The 18,211-nt window shown below is 37.5% G+C and overlaps 1 protein-coding gene across 1 annotated transcript in view; it reads right to left on the minus strand.

Annotated features, from left to right (window-relative positions):
- Positions 1-18,211, minus strand: part of acaca (acetyl-CoA carboxylase alpha) — a 90,307-nt gene that overhangs the window by 68,842 nt on the left and 3,254 nt on the right. The window contains exons 2-10 of the mRNA XM_088321728.1: positions 17,117-17,381; positions 10,660-10,792; positions 10,422-10,560; positions 8,797-8,906; positions 8,642-8,723; positions 8,454-8,552; positions 3,969-4,075; positions 2,565-2,675; positions 2,284-2,493 (exon numbers count right to left, since the gene is read on the minus strand). Of these exons, the coding sequence (XP_088177854.1) occupies positions 2,284-2,493; positions 2,565-2,675; positions 3,969-4,075; positions 8,454-8,552; positions 8,642-8,723; positions 8,797-8,906; positions 10,422-10,560; positions 10,660-10,792; positions 17,117-17,352 (1,227 nt within the window). The 5' untranslated portion in view covers positions 17,353-17,381. The remainder of the gene's footprint in view (positions 1-2,283; positions 2,494-2,564; positions 2,676-3,968; positions 4,076-8,453; positions 8,553-8,641; positions 8,724-8,796; positions 8,907-10,421; positions 10,561-10,659; positions 10,793-17,116; positions 17,382-18,211) is intronic.

The raw sequence follows: 18,211 nt of genomic DNA on the forward strand, positions 1-18,211 counted from the left end.
CACCCTTACCTTTGGAAATATACACTTTTTTCCTTGGATTACTTTCAACGGGCACCCGGACTCTGCAGGTCTGCATTAAATCTTAAGTACCGGTATCATTTTCTGTTCATTTTGCCTGCTGTGTTTTTTGGACTGTATCGGGTATGGGTTAATTTCGTGTTTGTATTGCTTTTTTCCAATGTGGGCACATGTGGCTAATATACAGGTGCGACTTGTGTATGTACAAAATCGTTTTTCCTCCCGAAATGTGGTAGGTGCGACTTATAATCAGGTGCGCTCTTTAGTCCGGAATTTACGGTATATTTTATTTTCAAAAGGTGCACCAAATTGTCAGGTGGAATACGAATGCGGTCACGAAATGCAATTTATAGCAGTTTCATCAAGGGTGGGGTGTGTGTATTGTAAAGGAAGATGCAAAGATTATATCCAGGTGCTGTTTGTATTCTGGCAACAATTGTATTCTCTTGGGGCCCGCTAACTATTAATCAAGATGGCCTTCGCTTTGGTGCTGGGAGAGTTGTAAATGTTTGAGTTCTCTTTCCAGAAGTCAATCAATGATTGCACACACTTTCACCTAATAACTGTTACTAATTTAATTGGCTAACAAATGTGTCAATCACCATTTTGTTCAGTTACTACTGGCTAAAATTATTCAAAGCTAAAGGAGGTGATGACCGTTTATCAGTACAGGCCCTTATAGGCTATGCGGAATGTGGACCGTGAAAGAAAACCTGCTACTGGCCCAAAGTAGTGCCAAGCAAAAGATCAGAGGCTTAAGCCATATTGGAATTAATTTTACGAGTCTGTTAATTTGTAAAATGAAATTATGTGGAGAAACGAACGGACAACATCCAGAAATGTCCGACGATGCAGAAATGCTTTTAGGCGGATTTTTTTTTAATCTGTCGGCATTATCGTGTTTTTGTGTAAATATTTTACACTGTTGGCTTCACTGGACGGCAATGAATGTAACCACACCATGTATGCGGGGAATCCTGTCGGCGGGCCATGGAAACGTTACGGGATTAATATTGTGCTCAAGATATTTACATACTTTTCCAATTGTAAATTTGGATTTTTTTTGGGGGGTATTTTTTTGAAATATACAATGAAAAGAAATATATAGACTGTATATATTGGCAGAATGGTTTGCTTATTTTAAATGTTTACTTCCCTTTTTTCAATAGTTTTTCCTTTTTTCATGATAATAAAAAAAATGTACTCAAATAAGCAAAACAATTCTTATCTATAATGGAAATCACTAAGCTAATTTAGGATAATTTCTGTAATTTTAGTAAAAAATATTTTTAAAGTGAAAATATTACGATTTAGCTCATTTTAAATATTTGTGTAATATTGGTAGAACATATTTCTAAAAATAAGAAATAATATCTACTAAATATTTTTAAATATTCATAATAATCAAGATAATCCTTGACATGAAAAAAGGATTTTTTGGCTAATTAAAAAAAATAAACTTCATAAAAATATTTATTGGAATGCATAAAAATGTTTACAATATACTTAAAATATATCTGCAATATTGGCAGAATATATTTGAAAATACAAAATTAAATGATCATTTTGCTCATTTGAGATATTTTTATGGTGTTTTTTTGGAGTAAATATTGCTTAAAATGAGAGAAAAATAGCTACAATCTGGGGGATCGCTTAAATATTGAAAAAAAAATCTAACAATTTTTAACAAATATTGTTGTAACATTTGGTAGAATTTTTTTCTTGGCAGTAGAAAAATAAATTAAGATTTGTTTTATCCTATTTAAGAAACTACATAAAATACTTAAAAAATGAGAAATATTAGAATTAGAATTAGCCAAATCGGGTGAGCTTTGTTTGATGTCAGTAATTAATTTCAGCTTTAAAGGAGCTGTACGGTATTTGGAACTTTTTTGATTTGCTGCCGCCATCGCCTTTTCTTACTTTTATGATTTTCATGCTACACTAACAAAACAAAACAAAAACAGTGAGGACGAGTATATTTTCACTCTCCAGCACTCCCCTCAGCCCCCATTCCTCCGACCTAATGTGTTCAGTCAGCTTTGCTAAAAGTGAGATAAAAGCAGAGAAAAATAAAGCATAAGGACTTTTTGAACTCAGTTGGGCAGTTAAGACATATTTAGGTGAGAAAATATCTAACTTAACTTTTTTAAGGACAATTCAAATTATGCACCCCACCTTTAATGAGCAGAATAAATACAAAAAACGTGCTTTAGCTAAGAGAGAAGACACATATCTAGTTCCAATGTTTAATAAAACAAATACCTTTTCCATGGCCTCAAACACGTCCGATTCTGCAATGGTAGCCGGCGCCTCCTCTATAATTTTCTGATGTCGGCGCTGCACTGAACAATCTCTGCCAAAGAGGGAAATGGCATTGCCGTACTCGTCGGCCAAGATTTGAACCTCCAAGTGACGGGCATGCTTGGCAAGCTGCATGACGAACAGGGGGGAACCTGGAACTTCCGCCTGGACCTGGATTATTTCATTGAAAATAATAGGAGTTATAATTGAATTGCGATGTAAAACTGAAGTTTGAAACATACTTGACGGTATAGGTTTGGAAAATCTTCAGCGCAGTTGACTTTCCGGATGCCTTTACCACCTCCTCCTTCAGAGGCCTTCAGCATAACAGGGTAACCGACCTTCTCGGAAGCCTGGTGGTCCACACAAAACAGAGGTAAGTTCTTCAGCCCCAAGCCAATCCAGAATTTTGGGCTGGGTTGGGACTCAAATGTCAATCATTATGTTCGGGTCAGGCCGGGCTTTTCTCCCTATGCCTTTTTTTATTTATTATCCACGCGCCATTGGTCTATTTGCCTCTCTCTCTTAAAGTGCCCTGCTAGATTTTTAAGGATGTACTGATGTTGTGGTGTATAGCCCAATTTTCAACATGGTTAACCGCAGACACAGAAATATCCATCCATCCTTTATCTGCACTGTTTTTCTTTGAGCAGTGCCACACCCTGAACACATTCATTCACGCCGAAGGACAATTTGGACCGGCCAATTAACCTGACATGCATGATGAATTGGGGATGCCCGAAGTAAACCCACCCAAGCACAGGGAGAACATGTAAACTCCGCACAGGAAGGCTGGTAGCGGGTCTTGAACGCATGACCCCAGAACTGTGATCTAGCTCTTTATAAAGTATTTTTATTACCTGCGAGCAGAGCAAGGATCCGTTTGGATCTAATTATATCAAATACACACACTAATTTTATTATATATTTGTTGTCTGGTTGTGTGTGTGTGTGTGTGTGTGTGTGTGTGTCCACTCAAGAAAAGGTGAAAGGAGTTTATATATGACAAGCATCTTTCACAGACAATCAAGTAGGTTACCCTTGATGTGAAAAATTCCAGAAAAAAAATCTGACTCTGCACTTTTGGTTTTGTTGACTGCTTTTCAACTTGCAGTCTTCAGGTTACTTTAGTTTTCTCTCCTTTGAGTCTTTGCATCGTGGCGTTTATATTTTTCAAACAAACATTTGTATACAATTACATATTTGGTCTGTTTGTAACCCCATTTCAGAATTTTAATCTCCATCTGGACTCACTCTTGCTCTTTGGGTTTTCCCTTTTTTGAGCTAATGACCCTGCCAAAAAGGGAAATGCCACCCAAAACTGCTTTAGCGTCCCGATGCTGGAGATGCGCAGCCATTCTAGTTTCACTTATATTTTGTTAGATGGGCTTTAATTTTTTTATCACAAATCACCTCTCCTGCAGAGGCCTCAAAAAATGAAATATAAAAATGTGCAGTTTTGGGTTCGCTTCAGGCTTGTTCCTGCAAATCAACTTCTTTGGTCGGGTTCTGGCTAGGTCAGGCTTTAGTACCGGGGGAAGGGTAGGGTTGGGCTTGATTTTTTTTTTTTTTTGCCCGATCTGGCGTCTGACACTATTACGTTTTTCATTGGAAGCATTGGGCACACACTTTGACGGGGGACTTACTTGCAGGCCGTCATTTACATGCTGGATGCAACCCTGCTCATACACGTCATGAGGAACATTGATGATTCGATTCTTTTGATCCACTTCCGACCATTCCACCTTCAGACCTGGGAGACACAAACATGGTACATGGTAGCAGACTGCTAGTAAAGACCAAGCTTTCTACAGTAGAACCCCAGATACGGATGCCCAGCTTTTTAAAGTTTTCACTTCACGGTGTGGAATATGATGCTTTTACGGACCCTTTTTACAACATTTTTACAAATATACCACATCCAAAATCCCCCAAAATATTAAAACTTCTCAGCATTCGTGCTTATGACAGGGTACTTCACTAAAATGCCAATCTGTTATTGGTCGACGTCATCAAATACTGGTCTGCTATTTGTTGGCGTCACAGCATAATGAAAATGCAGATATGAAAATGGCTTTACTACTTCCCACAATGCCTTTCTCTTTTTTCAATCTAAGGTGTTGGGATCTGTGATGAAATACTACATTTTTTGAACTGTATTAATTTGGGTCTCAAGGCTTGCAGTGATGCTAAAGGGAGAAGCAAAAACACGCTAAGCATGAAAACATAGCTTGCGATTATCAAGAAATACATATAGGAACACGTGCTACCCTTACTCAAAATAAGGAGAAAATTCAATAATAAAATTGTCATCATTACAAGCGAAAAACAACAATATTTGATCTTATTTTAACTCCCTTTTCAATAATTATAGTAGCAAAATAACAATAATGAGAAAAAAGAGAATCTGTTGTGCAAGATAAAAGATAAGTATTTTCTTTTTGTTTTTAGTAGATAATCATTTTTAAAAAGAGAGATAAATGAGGATGATTTCAAAAATCATTACAAGCAAAAATGTGTTAATGTAAAATACATTATTAATATAAAAGTGATTAATATAAAATAATTCGAATTAACAAAATAAAAGAAAAGTAAAAATGTATTGATTTCAGGGCATTAAAAATGAACAAAAAGTGTTATTTTAGAAAAAAATATTTCTTAAACAAAATTGAAACAGGCAAAATTATCTACCATTGGATCGTGGTAGTTTTAATAAAAACATGATTATTTTATTCAGTCTCAAAGGGCTGCACAGACCTCAGACTATTATGACACCATCCCCTGATCTAAAACCGACATAAGGGAAAGGAAAAACTCAAAAACCTTAACATGAGGAAAATAAAGAAACCTTGAGAAGGGGCAGTCTCAAACGTCTGCACAGACTATTGCACATTACAGACTATTACTACACCATCCCCTGATCTAAAACCTACATGAGGGCAAGGAAAAACACAAAAACCTCAAGTTAAGTCATGTTTATTTGTTTGGCCCTTAATCACAAAGAGTCTCAAAGGGCTGCACAGACCCCAGACTATTGCAAACTACTGACTATTATGACACCATCCCCTGATCTAAAACCTAATTGAGGGCAAGGAAAAACTCAAAAACCTCAACAAAAGGAAAATGAAGAAAAATAGTATTTTATTTTAGTATATTTTTACTCCATTTTTCTAAGTGGGCTTTTTGCATTTTACTTAAGTATTCATTTTAAAACTATATAACCTGGAACAAATTATTGGCGACTCTAAATGTATAATAAAACAGCCGCATTTGAAACAAACTAGGAAAGAAAGGTTATTCATAATTTATCATCTGACATATTCTTTAAAACATGTTGCACAACTGCATTTCTTATTGATCTAGTCACGTTCCAGCACTATGTTTAACTGTTGCAAAAGAATTATTTTACTTAACGCTCAAGGGCTGTTAAACTCGTTTCAGTCCTGCTAACTTGCATACCTGCTTTATCTCATCACTAAGCAATGCTTGAGTGTCAAATAGGGATGACCTAAATTTTCGCCACTGAACCTTTTCTGCTGGAAATAACCACGGATGGACAGACTGAGGAGATAATTTCTTCCTCATGCCATGAGGCTCTTTAACTCCGGCCAGGGAAGTAATAGCCCACATTAAACCCCACCCCCACATTTGCATATGACCCTATTTTTATTACAGTGTGTACAGTGTATTTTCCGTAGCACTATTTAAATACTCTATATCAACACGTTATATATTGGGTATTTTTGTATTCTATATATTCTATTTTAGTATTTTATTTTTCAGCACAAGGATACTGTTGGAAGTGTGAATTTCCCTACGGGGATGAATAAAGTATCCATCTATCTATTTATCTAACCATGAGTGCATTTTTGGTTTTGGCTGGGAAAAAAAACTAAAATAGAAAAAAGGCTTCCAACAAAATGTTCTGATGGGTTCACGTCTGAAGTGAGGCGAGCCATGTGAAGCTGGCTTTCACTTGAGGACGAATTTGCGCGCCATGCCACTGCTTTTTTCATTTTGCACAAAGGAATAAAGGAGGTGGTGGTCAAAACGGAGATTTTCAAGGTTTTTAACCAACATTTTCTCCAAAGTTTATTTGACCCTTTGCTTCGACGTTTTTGTTAGCCACTAGCCAGGCTTTACTCAATATTTAGATGCTAATACTACAGAGCAGTCAAACAGTGAAAATCTTATTTCGGAATGGATAAATGTTCAGATTTTAATGTTTTCACCGTAGCATTTTTAAGTAGAAACTGTACATTAAATCTAATGTTACTCCAAAAGTCCAGCAGATGGCACTAATGTGCCTTAAATAACCAATAAACAATCAACAATGTTAATAAAAAAAAGGAGTATTTCTTGAGTTATAATTCTTTCCATTTTAATTGTTTTCATACTTTTTCGTAATTTGCTATTAACTAGCATTGTAAACTACGGAAATTTCCTAGTCCTTGTTAGCGCTGGAGCGAGCATACTACAGTTCAGCTTTTTGAATTTAGAAAAATGTACTTTGTGGGTGAAAGTCAGCCTCCGTAGTCCATTACCTGGCGTTAAGTTCTTCACAACAACAAAAAAACTATTTGCTATTACCATTATTGGACGTTTGTTGCAATAGACCACAGGTGTCAAACAGGCGGCCCGCGGGCCAGATCAGGCCCGCTGAGGGATTGAATCCGGCCCGCGAGACAACACTCAGAGAAGCGCAAGAGAAAAACAAGCTGCAGGTTGAAATATGTCATCTTGATGTTGCCAAAGCCAGGTGCCTCTCACAAAGACACTGTTCTCTCTCTCTCTCTCTCTCTCTCTCTCTCTCTCTCTCTCTCTCTCTCTCTCTCTCTCTCTCTCTCTCTCTCTCTCTCTCTCTCTCTCTCTCTCTCTCTCTCTCTCTCTCTCTCTCTCTCTCTCTCTCTCTCTCTCTCTCTCTCTCTCTCTCTCTCTCTCTCTCTCTCTCTCTCTCTCTCTCTCTCTCTCTACCCTTTGCGCTTTCTTTTCTCTTCTTCTGTCTTTCTATTTCTCTTTGGATTCCTTTCTTCCTCCCCCCTTATTTTCCCCCTCTCTCACAACTTTTTTCTGTTTCTCACGCTCTCTCCCTCTCTCTCTTTCTTTGTCCTGCCCTCTCTCCTTTTCCCTCCCTCTTTCTCTTAATTCTTTATCTCTCTTTTTCTTTAATCTACTAGTCCGGCCCCCGACAGAATGTTTGTTGATCGTGTGGCCCCAGAGTTGAGATGAGTTTGACACCCCTGCATTAGGCTGTAGTGGCTAATGCACCACCATCTTCAATTCCCTCCTACTCTAGTTTTCTTGTCACTATTCACTCTAAAAATGCCCCAAATGTATGTAGTCAAAAAGGGAGAGAATGTTCAAAGTAGCAGCTGCAAACTATTGATTTTTTGGATTATAATCAGTCATTTTACTTAAAGGAAAATTCACTTTTATTTGCGATGTATATTAGATCTTTCAGCTTTTCTTCTGGTAGGATTCTTTTAAGCACGTAAACGCCTATTTTTGTACCTCTAGATAGATAGATAGATACTTTATTCATCCCGTAGGGAAATTCACACTTCCAGCAGTATCCTTGTGTTGAAAAATAAAATAATAAAAGATATAGAATACAAAAATACCCAATATAACGTGTTGTTATAGAGTATTTAAATAGTGCTTCATAAAATACACACTGTAATAAAAATAGGGTAATATGCAAATGTAGGGGTGGGGTTTAATGTTGGCTTTTGCTCCCCCGGGTGGAGTTAAAGAGCCTCATGGCATGAGGAAGAAATGATCTCCTCACTCTGTCCGTGGAACAAATAAAACATTTAAAATAAGCATCTAGTAATAGGCCTGTCAGTTTTTTAGCATTTTGTATTGTTACTTTTTTAGCAAGTTAGTACAAAATACAAATCTATTGTTGTTTTCGATGCTTCATTTTCATTTTTCCGGCCAGGGGGTTCACAGTTTTGGTTTTCGGTTTCTTCCCTAAAAGTTGATTTCGGTGTAGTGTGAACGAGGATTAAATGAGAGCTGGTCATGCATTATCAACCAGAAGGCATTTGAAATAAATAAAGAGGGAAAAAGGGACATTTTTGCACGAATAAATAGGTGTTTTTTTTTGTAAAAATAAAAATAAATCATACCTGTTCCGCTCCATGGCAAGGTCGGGATGCCAGCAGTCTGAGCCACAATGGAGGAAGCAATTTTATCCCCTAATGCCCACATGGCCTGACTAGGAGGACCTGAGAATGAGCAGCCATCCAAAACATTATTATTTCTTTTTTCATCTTACGACTGATAACATAATTAACGCCAAAATAAAATAACTTACCCATGAAAGCAATCCCATGTTTATGGAGTAGCTCGGGCAGTTTTGGGTTTTCTGATGCATGGCCCCATCCAGCCCACACAGCCTTTGAGGTAATAAGAACAAATGAGTGACAAAATCATTTAAAAACAAAAAGTTCAAGACACGCATGAATGTACCTGCACAGGTATTCGTTTAGCAATGTCCAAAATGAGCTCTACGTTGGCATAGTTGTTGTTATTTGTTCCGCCTGGTACTGGCACATAATGATCTGCCATCTTGATGTACTCTGAGGAGGTAAAAAAAAATAAAAGATTGATAATAGATTTGTTTTTGTCTGCATTGAGAGCTAAAGTTTCTCTGACCTTAATTAAGTACAAAAGCACACATATTTTATATAAGATAGATAGCTAGATAGATAGCTAGATAGAGAGAGAGACAAATTAAATTGAAGACTTTTTAAAACATCACAGGATTTAGAAGTAATTTTAAACAAATGTTTATTTTACAAAAATTTAAATCACATTTTGGTCCAGTTAAAATCATCGCACTTTCCAAGTTTTAGACATGGAAACAATGAACAAATTTTTATCATGATTCATAATGGATGACTTTTTTTACTTAATCATTTTAGTTCAAATAAATATAAATCTTATTAAAGTGTTTTTAATGTGATTTTCGACATTTTAACAACAATTCAGGCCTTATTTTTTAGAATCATGAATTTAATGTATTTTAAGAATTTTCAAGAGTCTGCAGGAACCCTGATTTTATATGTATAAATATATATATATATATATATATATATATATATATATATATATATATATACAGTGCAACCGGAAAGTATTCACAGCGCTTCACTTTTTCCACATTTTGTTATGTTACAGCCTCATTCCAAATTGTATTAATTTAATCTCTTATCTCAAAATTCTACACAAAATACTCCATTATGACAATGTGAATGTCAAAAATTTTTCAAATGTCAAAACTGATTGAATGTTTATAAAATGATGCCTTTTATATTAAAATTTCACTTTCTCCAAAATAAAGGATGACCAATTTAAATGTTTTGCATTATAGAATTTATTTATATTTTTGGCTGATGTCAAAAACCTCTTGTCATTCGGTTGTTTTTATTATTTTTATTATATTTATTATGTTTTGTTATTATTGTTATAGAACTGTACAACAATGGCCAACCCACAAGTGTGGGTGTAGCTAATCTATTTATTTATCAAACTGAAATAGCCAAGAAAGCATATATTAAATGTTTTTTAAAGGAACTATTTGACCTCAATAAGGTTTTAACTCTGTTCTGATAATGTATTTACTCTACTTTGAAGAATAAGGATCCTTTTTGATTTTTGGGGGTAGCCAAATGAGTCACTAAATAATAAAATAATTTTGTTTTTTACAAATTGTAGTCAGAATAATTCTCTTTTTTTGCCAAGCAAAATCTTAGTCATCTGATTAATTGACAAAACCATTGATTGATTAATTGGTATACCCCTACTACAACCACTGGTGGATTATTTTTTCGGGGAAAGAAAATAATAGAATAAAAAAGAAAAAGAGAAAAAGGCAAAAGTAAGGAAAAAAGGGGGGAAAATAAATATAAAAAATATGTTGAAGATCAGCTAATAATAAGCTTTTCTCTTCCGATTACAGTTCAAACAAACAAATTAACAAATCAAATCTGTGTTTGATATTTATTTGGGCATTGAATTTGGTACTTCGCTACTTGACAACAATATTAACTGAAATCTTCATTATTTTCCGCGTTTATTTTTCCAATATTTACCAGCATTTGCCTTCAGGTCTTCCGGTGTTACCATCACCACAAATCGGATCGCCCGTTCGTTGCGAAACATCTCGTAAGCCCAGCGGCGGATGGAGCGCATGCACTTAACTGCAGCGATACCGTTATTAGCGATAAGCACCTGGAAAATCAAAATATTGTGATCATTACCGCCTTTTTGTGACACTTGAGAACTGTGACTTTTGTCAACTGGAGTTTAAGATTAGAACAAAGTTGTTACCTTCTCAATGACCTTGTTGCCACCGAAACGTGTTACAAACTCAGCAGGGGAAGCTACGGTGAAGTCCCTCTGAAGATCAATCCGTCGGCGGTCTCGGTTTTGCTTCATCAAGTGCAGCCCGGACATGCTTGGCCTGTTAAGTAAAAATAATCGAAAATAATCCAAAAGAAAAGCTGAGAAAAATGTCCTAAAATAAGTAAAATATTGTCTCATCTCATCTCATTAGCTGCACCGCTTATCCTCAGTAGGGTCGCGGGGGTGCTGGAGCCCATCCCAGCAATCATCGGGCAGTGGGCAGGGGACACCCTGAACTGGTTGCCAGCCAATCGCAGGGCACACAGGGACAGACAACTCGCTCGCTCATTCACACCTAGGGACATTTTGGACCGGCCAATCCACCTGAAATGCATGTCTTTGGAATGTGGGAGGAAACCGGAGTGCCCGGAGGAAACCCACGCAAGTACGGGGCGAACATACAAACTCCGCACAGGAAGTCCGGTAGCTGGATTTGAACCCACACAGGAGGTTCCTAAGACCTTAGAACTGTGCCGCACAGGCGCTAACCACTGCCCCGCCGTGCTGCCCATTTAAATATTGTATTTTTTTGGATTAAGATCATTAAATAAATACTTATATGGAAAATGAGTAAATGTATTTCAGATCATTTGTTCCCAAGTAGTGAGCACATTCGCCTGACATGCAAAAGTTCCCTAGACTGGGTGGAAACATAAATTGGCCTGGAAAGGGATGGGCGCTACCAGGCTGTACTTGCCCAGGACACACCACAGAAATTGGTGCCACTATGACCCTAGTGGTTAAGAGGTCCACTCGCTCATTCACCAATGATTAAAACAGTTCTTTTCAAAAAATACTCACAATGACAGTGTCTAAAACTCCTGACCATTTTTCACAACTTGAAACACAATACGACAACTAATCGCAAAAGAACATTGTTGCAAAGTATTAAAGATTGATGATCAGAATATATAAAAGAACAACACTTAAAAATTAAGTTTATTATAAATCTATTTATAACATTCATTGCATGTATTTGACATAGCTGTTTTCCAACTGCCATTAGCATGTACCTGTATTTACTCATCTTCATTCATGCAATGTTTGCGTTGCGTCGTCTGCTACAAGCCACGTGAACTCCCCTTTCCACGATGCTTTTCATGTATGTTTACGTTTTGTAGCGTCAAAAATGTTGTCAGCTTCTTTTGAATCTTGCTTCTGGGGCTGAGGTTATGGCTTGATTCCTAACCACTTGTCCAGATTTTTTTTTTCTTGAAAAAGTTGTCGGCCACCCGGACAGAGACGTGCGAGTTGTACACCCGACGTAAAAGATGCATGCCCCGGGCATCCGGGCAGACGTTATTTCAGACACTGACAATGAACAGAATTACTATCTGCTGTATTAGACTATGTTGTTTTTCTTATTTTATTGGTAAGACGTTTGTAATAAAATTTAAAAAAGCAAAGAACACTTAAAATATCTATCTGTAAATTACTATCTGCTATATCGGACTATTTTACTCGTTATTATATGTATTTTTCTCATTTACCAGGAAAAAAAAGATTAAAACATGTATTAAAATTAGAAAAATAATTCTTACTTCTTATTCGAACAGAAGAAAAGGTAGAAAAATGTCGTAAAAAAAAGATAAAGGGTGTTTGAAAGATGTATTATCCTTTGAGATGTGAATATCACAGAGAGTACATGATTAAGGCAAATTAAATTAAAAGGTATTGCTGGTGAAGAATACAAGATTTATTCTTCCAAGTCTGAATGAGGTAACAGTCTCCAGCAGATATCTCATCTCATTAGCCGTACCGCTTATCCTCATTAGGGTCGCGGGGGGGCTGGAGCCCATCCCAGCCATCTCCGGGCAGTGGGCAGGGGACACCCTGAACTGGTTGCCAGCCAATCGCAGGGCACACAGGGACAGACAACTCATTCGCTCATTCACACCTAGGGACAATTTGGACCGGCCAATTCACCTGAAATGCATGTTTTTGGAACGTGGGAGGAAACCGGAGTGCCCGGAGGAAACCCACGCAAGCACGGGGAGAACATACAAACTCCGCACAGGAAGTCTGGAGCTGGATTTGAACCCACGACAGGTTCCCATGACATGAACTGTGCCGCACAAGTGCTAACCACTGCGCCGCCGTGCTATGTATATATTATATATATTGTAATAATTAATTATCAATATTAAAAGGATACAGTATAACAATTTTGAAACATCCTGTTTTGTCATTCTTTGCTATCTGACATATAATAGATTTTTATTGTACCAAAATAAGAAGTATAGCACTCAAAATGGGCAACATTATTTGCGAGCTGCCATATCAGCCATTGATTCTTATTTTAGGCTTTAGCATTCTCATGTTACAAGAACGAAGGGGGTAAAGTACTTAAAAATAGCTAAATTATCAACCAATTGGATTTCCCCCAAGAGGGTGCAATGCCAAAGATCCTGATTGAACATTAAGATTTTGGATTGAAGCTCCATCCAAGAGAGCGTTTGTGCAGGGGGAGGGACGGGACACTGCGCTAGAGGGTGTGTCAGTGCCTGAGCTCGTTTGGCTGGCTCTTTTTTTGCGTTATTGCAACAGCCTAAAAGTTACAAGATGCATTTAAGTCCATGTAGGGCCTAATATTTCAGCCCCCCAAAAAACAATCGGAGAGTAAAAGATGGAGTAACTTAAAGTGACAGTGTAAAAATTCAGTGTCATTGTAGCTTACGATGGAGTTGAAGCGTGTGCATTCGGAGAAGACACGCTATGGAATCCTGCAGGATACTGTTACGCAAAATTCGGAAGCGGACGTCCATATTTTCTTGGGTGAGCAAGTAGGAATTTCAGCTAGCGACAAGCTGGTCTTAATTGCTGCCAGTGACAAGAAATAAACGAGAGATTTGGAATTTCCGGAGCAGCTGAAAAAAGCTAATAGTTGGTCGTAGGTAGTGTAAGTGGTTTATTATGTTACTAAAAAGGTCAATAAAATATTGCAAGTGCAACAGAAACCGCGGACCAAAATATTTTACCAAATCTGTCTGAAAAATGGATTGGCCTCTCAGAAACTGTCCTCCCATGGTTCAGATCCCACCTCTCAGATCAGACGCATTGTGTTAGATATGGTGATTTTACCTCTGAGCCCTTTAGTGTTACCAGTGGTGTTCAGCAGGGCTCAGTACTTGGTCCCCATCATTTCAGCAATTATATGCTTTCATTAGGAGATTATATTCGCAAGTATATTATCAGAATGGAGCATTCTCCATTCAGGCCCCGATGCTATGGAATGCTCTGCTCTTTGAGATTCAATCTGCAACCTCAGTGGAACTGTTTAAACATAGGCTTAAACACACTTATATTCCATAGCATATGAAAGACCAATATTTCATGTTGATAATGTCTGTGTATCGTTTGATGATGCACTTGCAACATCCATTGCAACTTGGTCGTCCTGGACGAGGGAATATCTCATGTGCGGTCATCCTGGAAGGGGGACTACCTCTCAAAGTTTCTTCATTTTCCTCATGCTGAGGTTTTGAGATTTTCCTTGCCCTCATGTAGGTTTTAGATCAGTGGAAGGTGTAATGATAGTCTATTGCATGTAATAGTCTGTTGTCGGTACAGCCCTTTGGAACTTCTTGTGATTAAAGGCTATACATATAAACATGACTTGACTTTGTCAAGCTCTGGTACCCCGAATAATGGTACTCAGACACCTTTGCTTGAATGACCAGCTGTGTAGGGCTAGTGACATCGAAGGACGAAGCAGGAGAAGCAACAATAGCAATACCAGCAAGTGGCAAACTAAGGCAGCTAAGTGGCTGACATGAGTGGCTAGAGAAGGAAACAATGGGGGGAAAAAGGGCCAGATGCAGAGGGTACGAAAAGAGAGAATAGCAGGACGTGGTCACAGATGGTGTAAAAGTCATGTTTATGAGATAGTAGATGTGTTTTTGCTGATTATTTGAACCAATAGATGGTTGGATGGTTAGTTGGATCCCTTAATAACACGTGTTGTAGGGGCACAATTTCCTGTGGTGTGTCTTAGGCAAGTACATACTGGTGGCGCCCATTCCTCTCCAGGCCAACCAATGTTTCCACCATGTCAATAGTATTTCATTTAAAAAAAAATCACGCTACTAGGGGTCGCTAAATCATACACACTGGGGCTTTAATAAAATGTAACTGCACCATTGCCCATTCATAAATTTTCAAGGTTTTTCCATACTTTCCACCTTATTCCCGCAAAGCCGGGAAACACACAGAGACTTTAGTCAGCAGCAAGTAGCCAGTGAAACCGCATTCCTCACATATGCTGCAAATCGGCGTGAAATTTCAGGTGAGGCCTCTCCAAGTTTGACATACGTGTTACTTTGGACGCGGGAGCTCGAATTTGCACATATACAGCAGTGCATACTGTATATGATGTATACAGGTGGAAATCAACAATACTTTCACAGAAATTGCACCAATGTTATTAAAAATGTATTGAATTAAGTAAAAAATACATCATTTTTCTTTTCTTTTTTTGTCTAATTGTCTCATTTTAAGCATTTTTTACATTTGTTGGCCTGGAGATAGATGGGTGCCACCAGGCTGTACTTGCCCAAGACACACCACAGAAAATGGTGCCCGACCGATCGACTGACCAACCTACAATTGATTCAAATAATCACCAAAAACGCATTTACTGTACTATCTCATAAACATGACTTCTACACCATCTCAGACCACGTACTGTTATTCGTTCTTTTTCTCCCCATTGTTTCCTTCTCTAGCCACTCATGTTAGCCACTTAGCTGCCTTAGCTTGCCACTTGCTGGTATTGTTATCATTTGCTTCCCCTGCTTTGTCCTTCAGTGTCAAGACACACCACAGGAAATGGTGCCCCTACGACACTAGTGGTTATGGGATACACGGACACATCCACCATATAATAAAATAACTAATGTTGCTCATGAAATAAGAAAAATTATATTTAAAATGAGCTAACTAATTAAAAGCAGACAGATGATAATCTCTTATTTTAATGTTTTTTTTACAAGAATAAGAAAAAAAAGCCAAAATTATCTGCTAAAAAACACCTTTTCCTCTTGAAGTGTTTGATATTTAGCGCCTCGTAGTGGTCAAAAGAAATTCAGTTTAAAAAAAAAAAATGATTTGAATAATAGGCAAAAATACATTAACTATCATAACAATGTTAATTTGTATAAAACAAAATTTAAAGGTCGAGAAATTTGTATTTATTTCACATCGTGTAATCCCTACCTAGAAGTTGCAGCCATGTTTTTCTTGCATCTTGCTGTTACACTGTGCTAATAGTGGGAGTGAAATATTACACACTGGGGCGTAAAGATTAAGAGTACTTAAAATGAGAAAATCGATCTGCCACATTGGATTTGCAATTTGCCTTTTTTTTGTTTTCTTTTGGCTCATTATTTATTCTGGTATACATTTATTTTTTTAAATATAATTATATATCATATACTTTTCATGGCCTATTATTTTAAATATCTTATTCTGCTATGTGAACAAATTACAGAAATACAGTAATAAAAAAAAAAACGAAAACTGTATTATAATTTTATTGCAACAATTGTTTTTATCAATTTGCTTTAAGTTAAAAATATATAGAAGGGTGAAAGTAAATCCCTAACAAAAGCTAAATTTACAAATATGATAAGATTTTAAATATGTTTGTAATCCCAGCAAAATTATTTTTAAATTGCAGGAAATAAATATTTGTTATCACAGATCATCGTGTACAATTTTAAAGTTTTTTATAGCACTAGGAGGCACTGAATATGTAATTCTTCAAGATGAAAAGGTCATTTTGGGCAGATTATTTTGCCTTTATTTCTAATGTATTTAAAATAAAACAATATTAAAATAAGATTATCATCCGTCTGCTATAAATGTGCTCATTTTAAGGATTATTTTTTTTATTTCATGAGCCAAATTAGTCATGAGGTTTATGGTCCAATTTTCAAACTGTCAAAATGATGGACGGCCTTCAAAATGTTCGGTTAATGTAACTACAGACACAGAAATCTAAAAGACGTAAATGTTTATGCAGTCTTGTTTAATTTTGTTACTAAAGACAGGATTTTTTTTTTCCTAAATCATGTCACCTCCTCCCGAGTCCTCATAGATAAAATGTGAAATTTCAGGTTTGTTTCAAGCATATCAAGTTAAATGGTATTTAATACCCACGGGCCAGGGTCAGGTTGGGCTGGATTTTTAGCCTCGGTATTACCTCTGGCCCAGATGTTTGAGTGGTTGACCAAGCCTTTTTCAACCTGGTAATAACATAACAGTAACACAGTAATTACATAGTAATAACATAATAGGTTGTCATCTTAGAAATGCATATTAAACCAATCAGTAATCACTACCAAAAAATAGCTCTCTGAGATGATACTGTTTGGATCCAAACCTTAGATTGTTGTGTGATGAAGAGTCGACTTGCTCAAAGCTGGTGTCGGTGGTGCTATCAGAGCTCCACGAGGAAGGTGACGAAGACCTGCCCTCCTTGGGATCCACCTTGGCATCCGTCTTCCCTTGAACTTCGTCTTCCGAATTTTCTTCCGAAACCGAGCCGACGGTGAAGTGGGTGTGCCCGGCCGCCGAATCCGGTGGCTGCTTCTTGGCCGTGTCCTCCTGCTGCGCCATGGTTGGTTGACACACACAGGTTGCAACCACTGGAACAGAAGAAGATCAGAACATGTTCATGGGGTCTGAAGTTAAAGGGGATATTAATGTAAAGAATGTACAGTGCCATAATTTCGGGACTGCAGTGGAACCTCGGTTTTTGAACGCCTCTCAGTTCGAACAAATCAGAGTCCGACCAAAAATTTCGAGAAAGTCTTGCTTCGCTGTTCGGTCAAAAAATCGGAGTTCGAACGCCGGTAATGCGTGAGTGGGTACGCTAGGGTGCGATGCTGAGCAGCGTATGGGTGTAGATGGCTCTTTTCGTGGCCAACTGTTATCGGGTGCGGACGTGCTTCGTTTTGCTTTCGCTTTTAATATAGGTGTACGAAGTATTTTAGCCCCTAATTATGCCTGTCATGAGTCACTTTAGAGTGCTAAAAAGAAGGCAGAAGCAAGTGTCATTAGATCAGTATTTTAAGAGAAAAGAACATCCTTCCAAACAATAATTTTCCTCCCCACCGTCCCCCTGCGCCTTCTGCTGACCACCACAAAGGTAAGAAATCCTATTCATAATTCTTTTCTTTATCCTTTTTTTTTTATTTTTACACGTTCATGTTAGTGTAATCTTTCCTACGGAAGATTAAGAAAACGCGAAAGTACGATTAGCCTGGGTTAGCTTTAAGTTTACGTTAAACATTCAAGCTAAACATTCAGGGTGTTGGAACGGAGCCCAACATTGAGGGTGTTGGAACGGAGCCCCCTTTCCAATGAACCGCTCACCACTTGTTGTGGAGACCCGGGCGCTAAATGTCTTGTAAACGACCTGATTTTTTTATTTTTACAAGTTCATGTTAGCGTAATCTTTCGTACGGAAGATTAC

Source organism: Urocampus carinirostris, chromosome 17, assembly GCF_059441175.1.
Source record: "Urocampus carinirostris isolate Australia breed hairy pipefish chromosome 17, RoL_Ucar_1.0, whole genome shotgun sequence".
Classification (NCBI taxonomy): Eukaryota; Metazoa; Chordata; class Actinopteri; order Syngnathiformes; family Syngnathidae; genus Urocampus; species Urocampus carinirostris.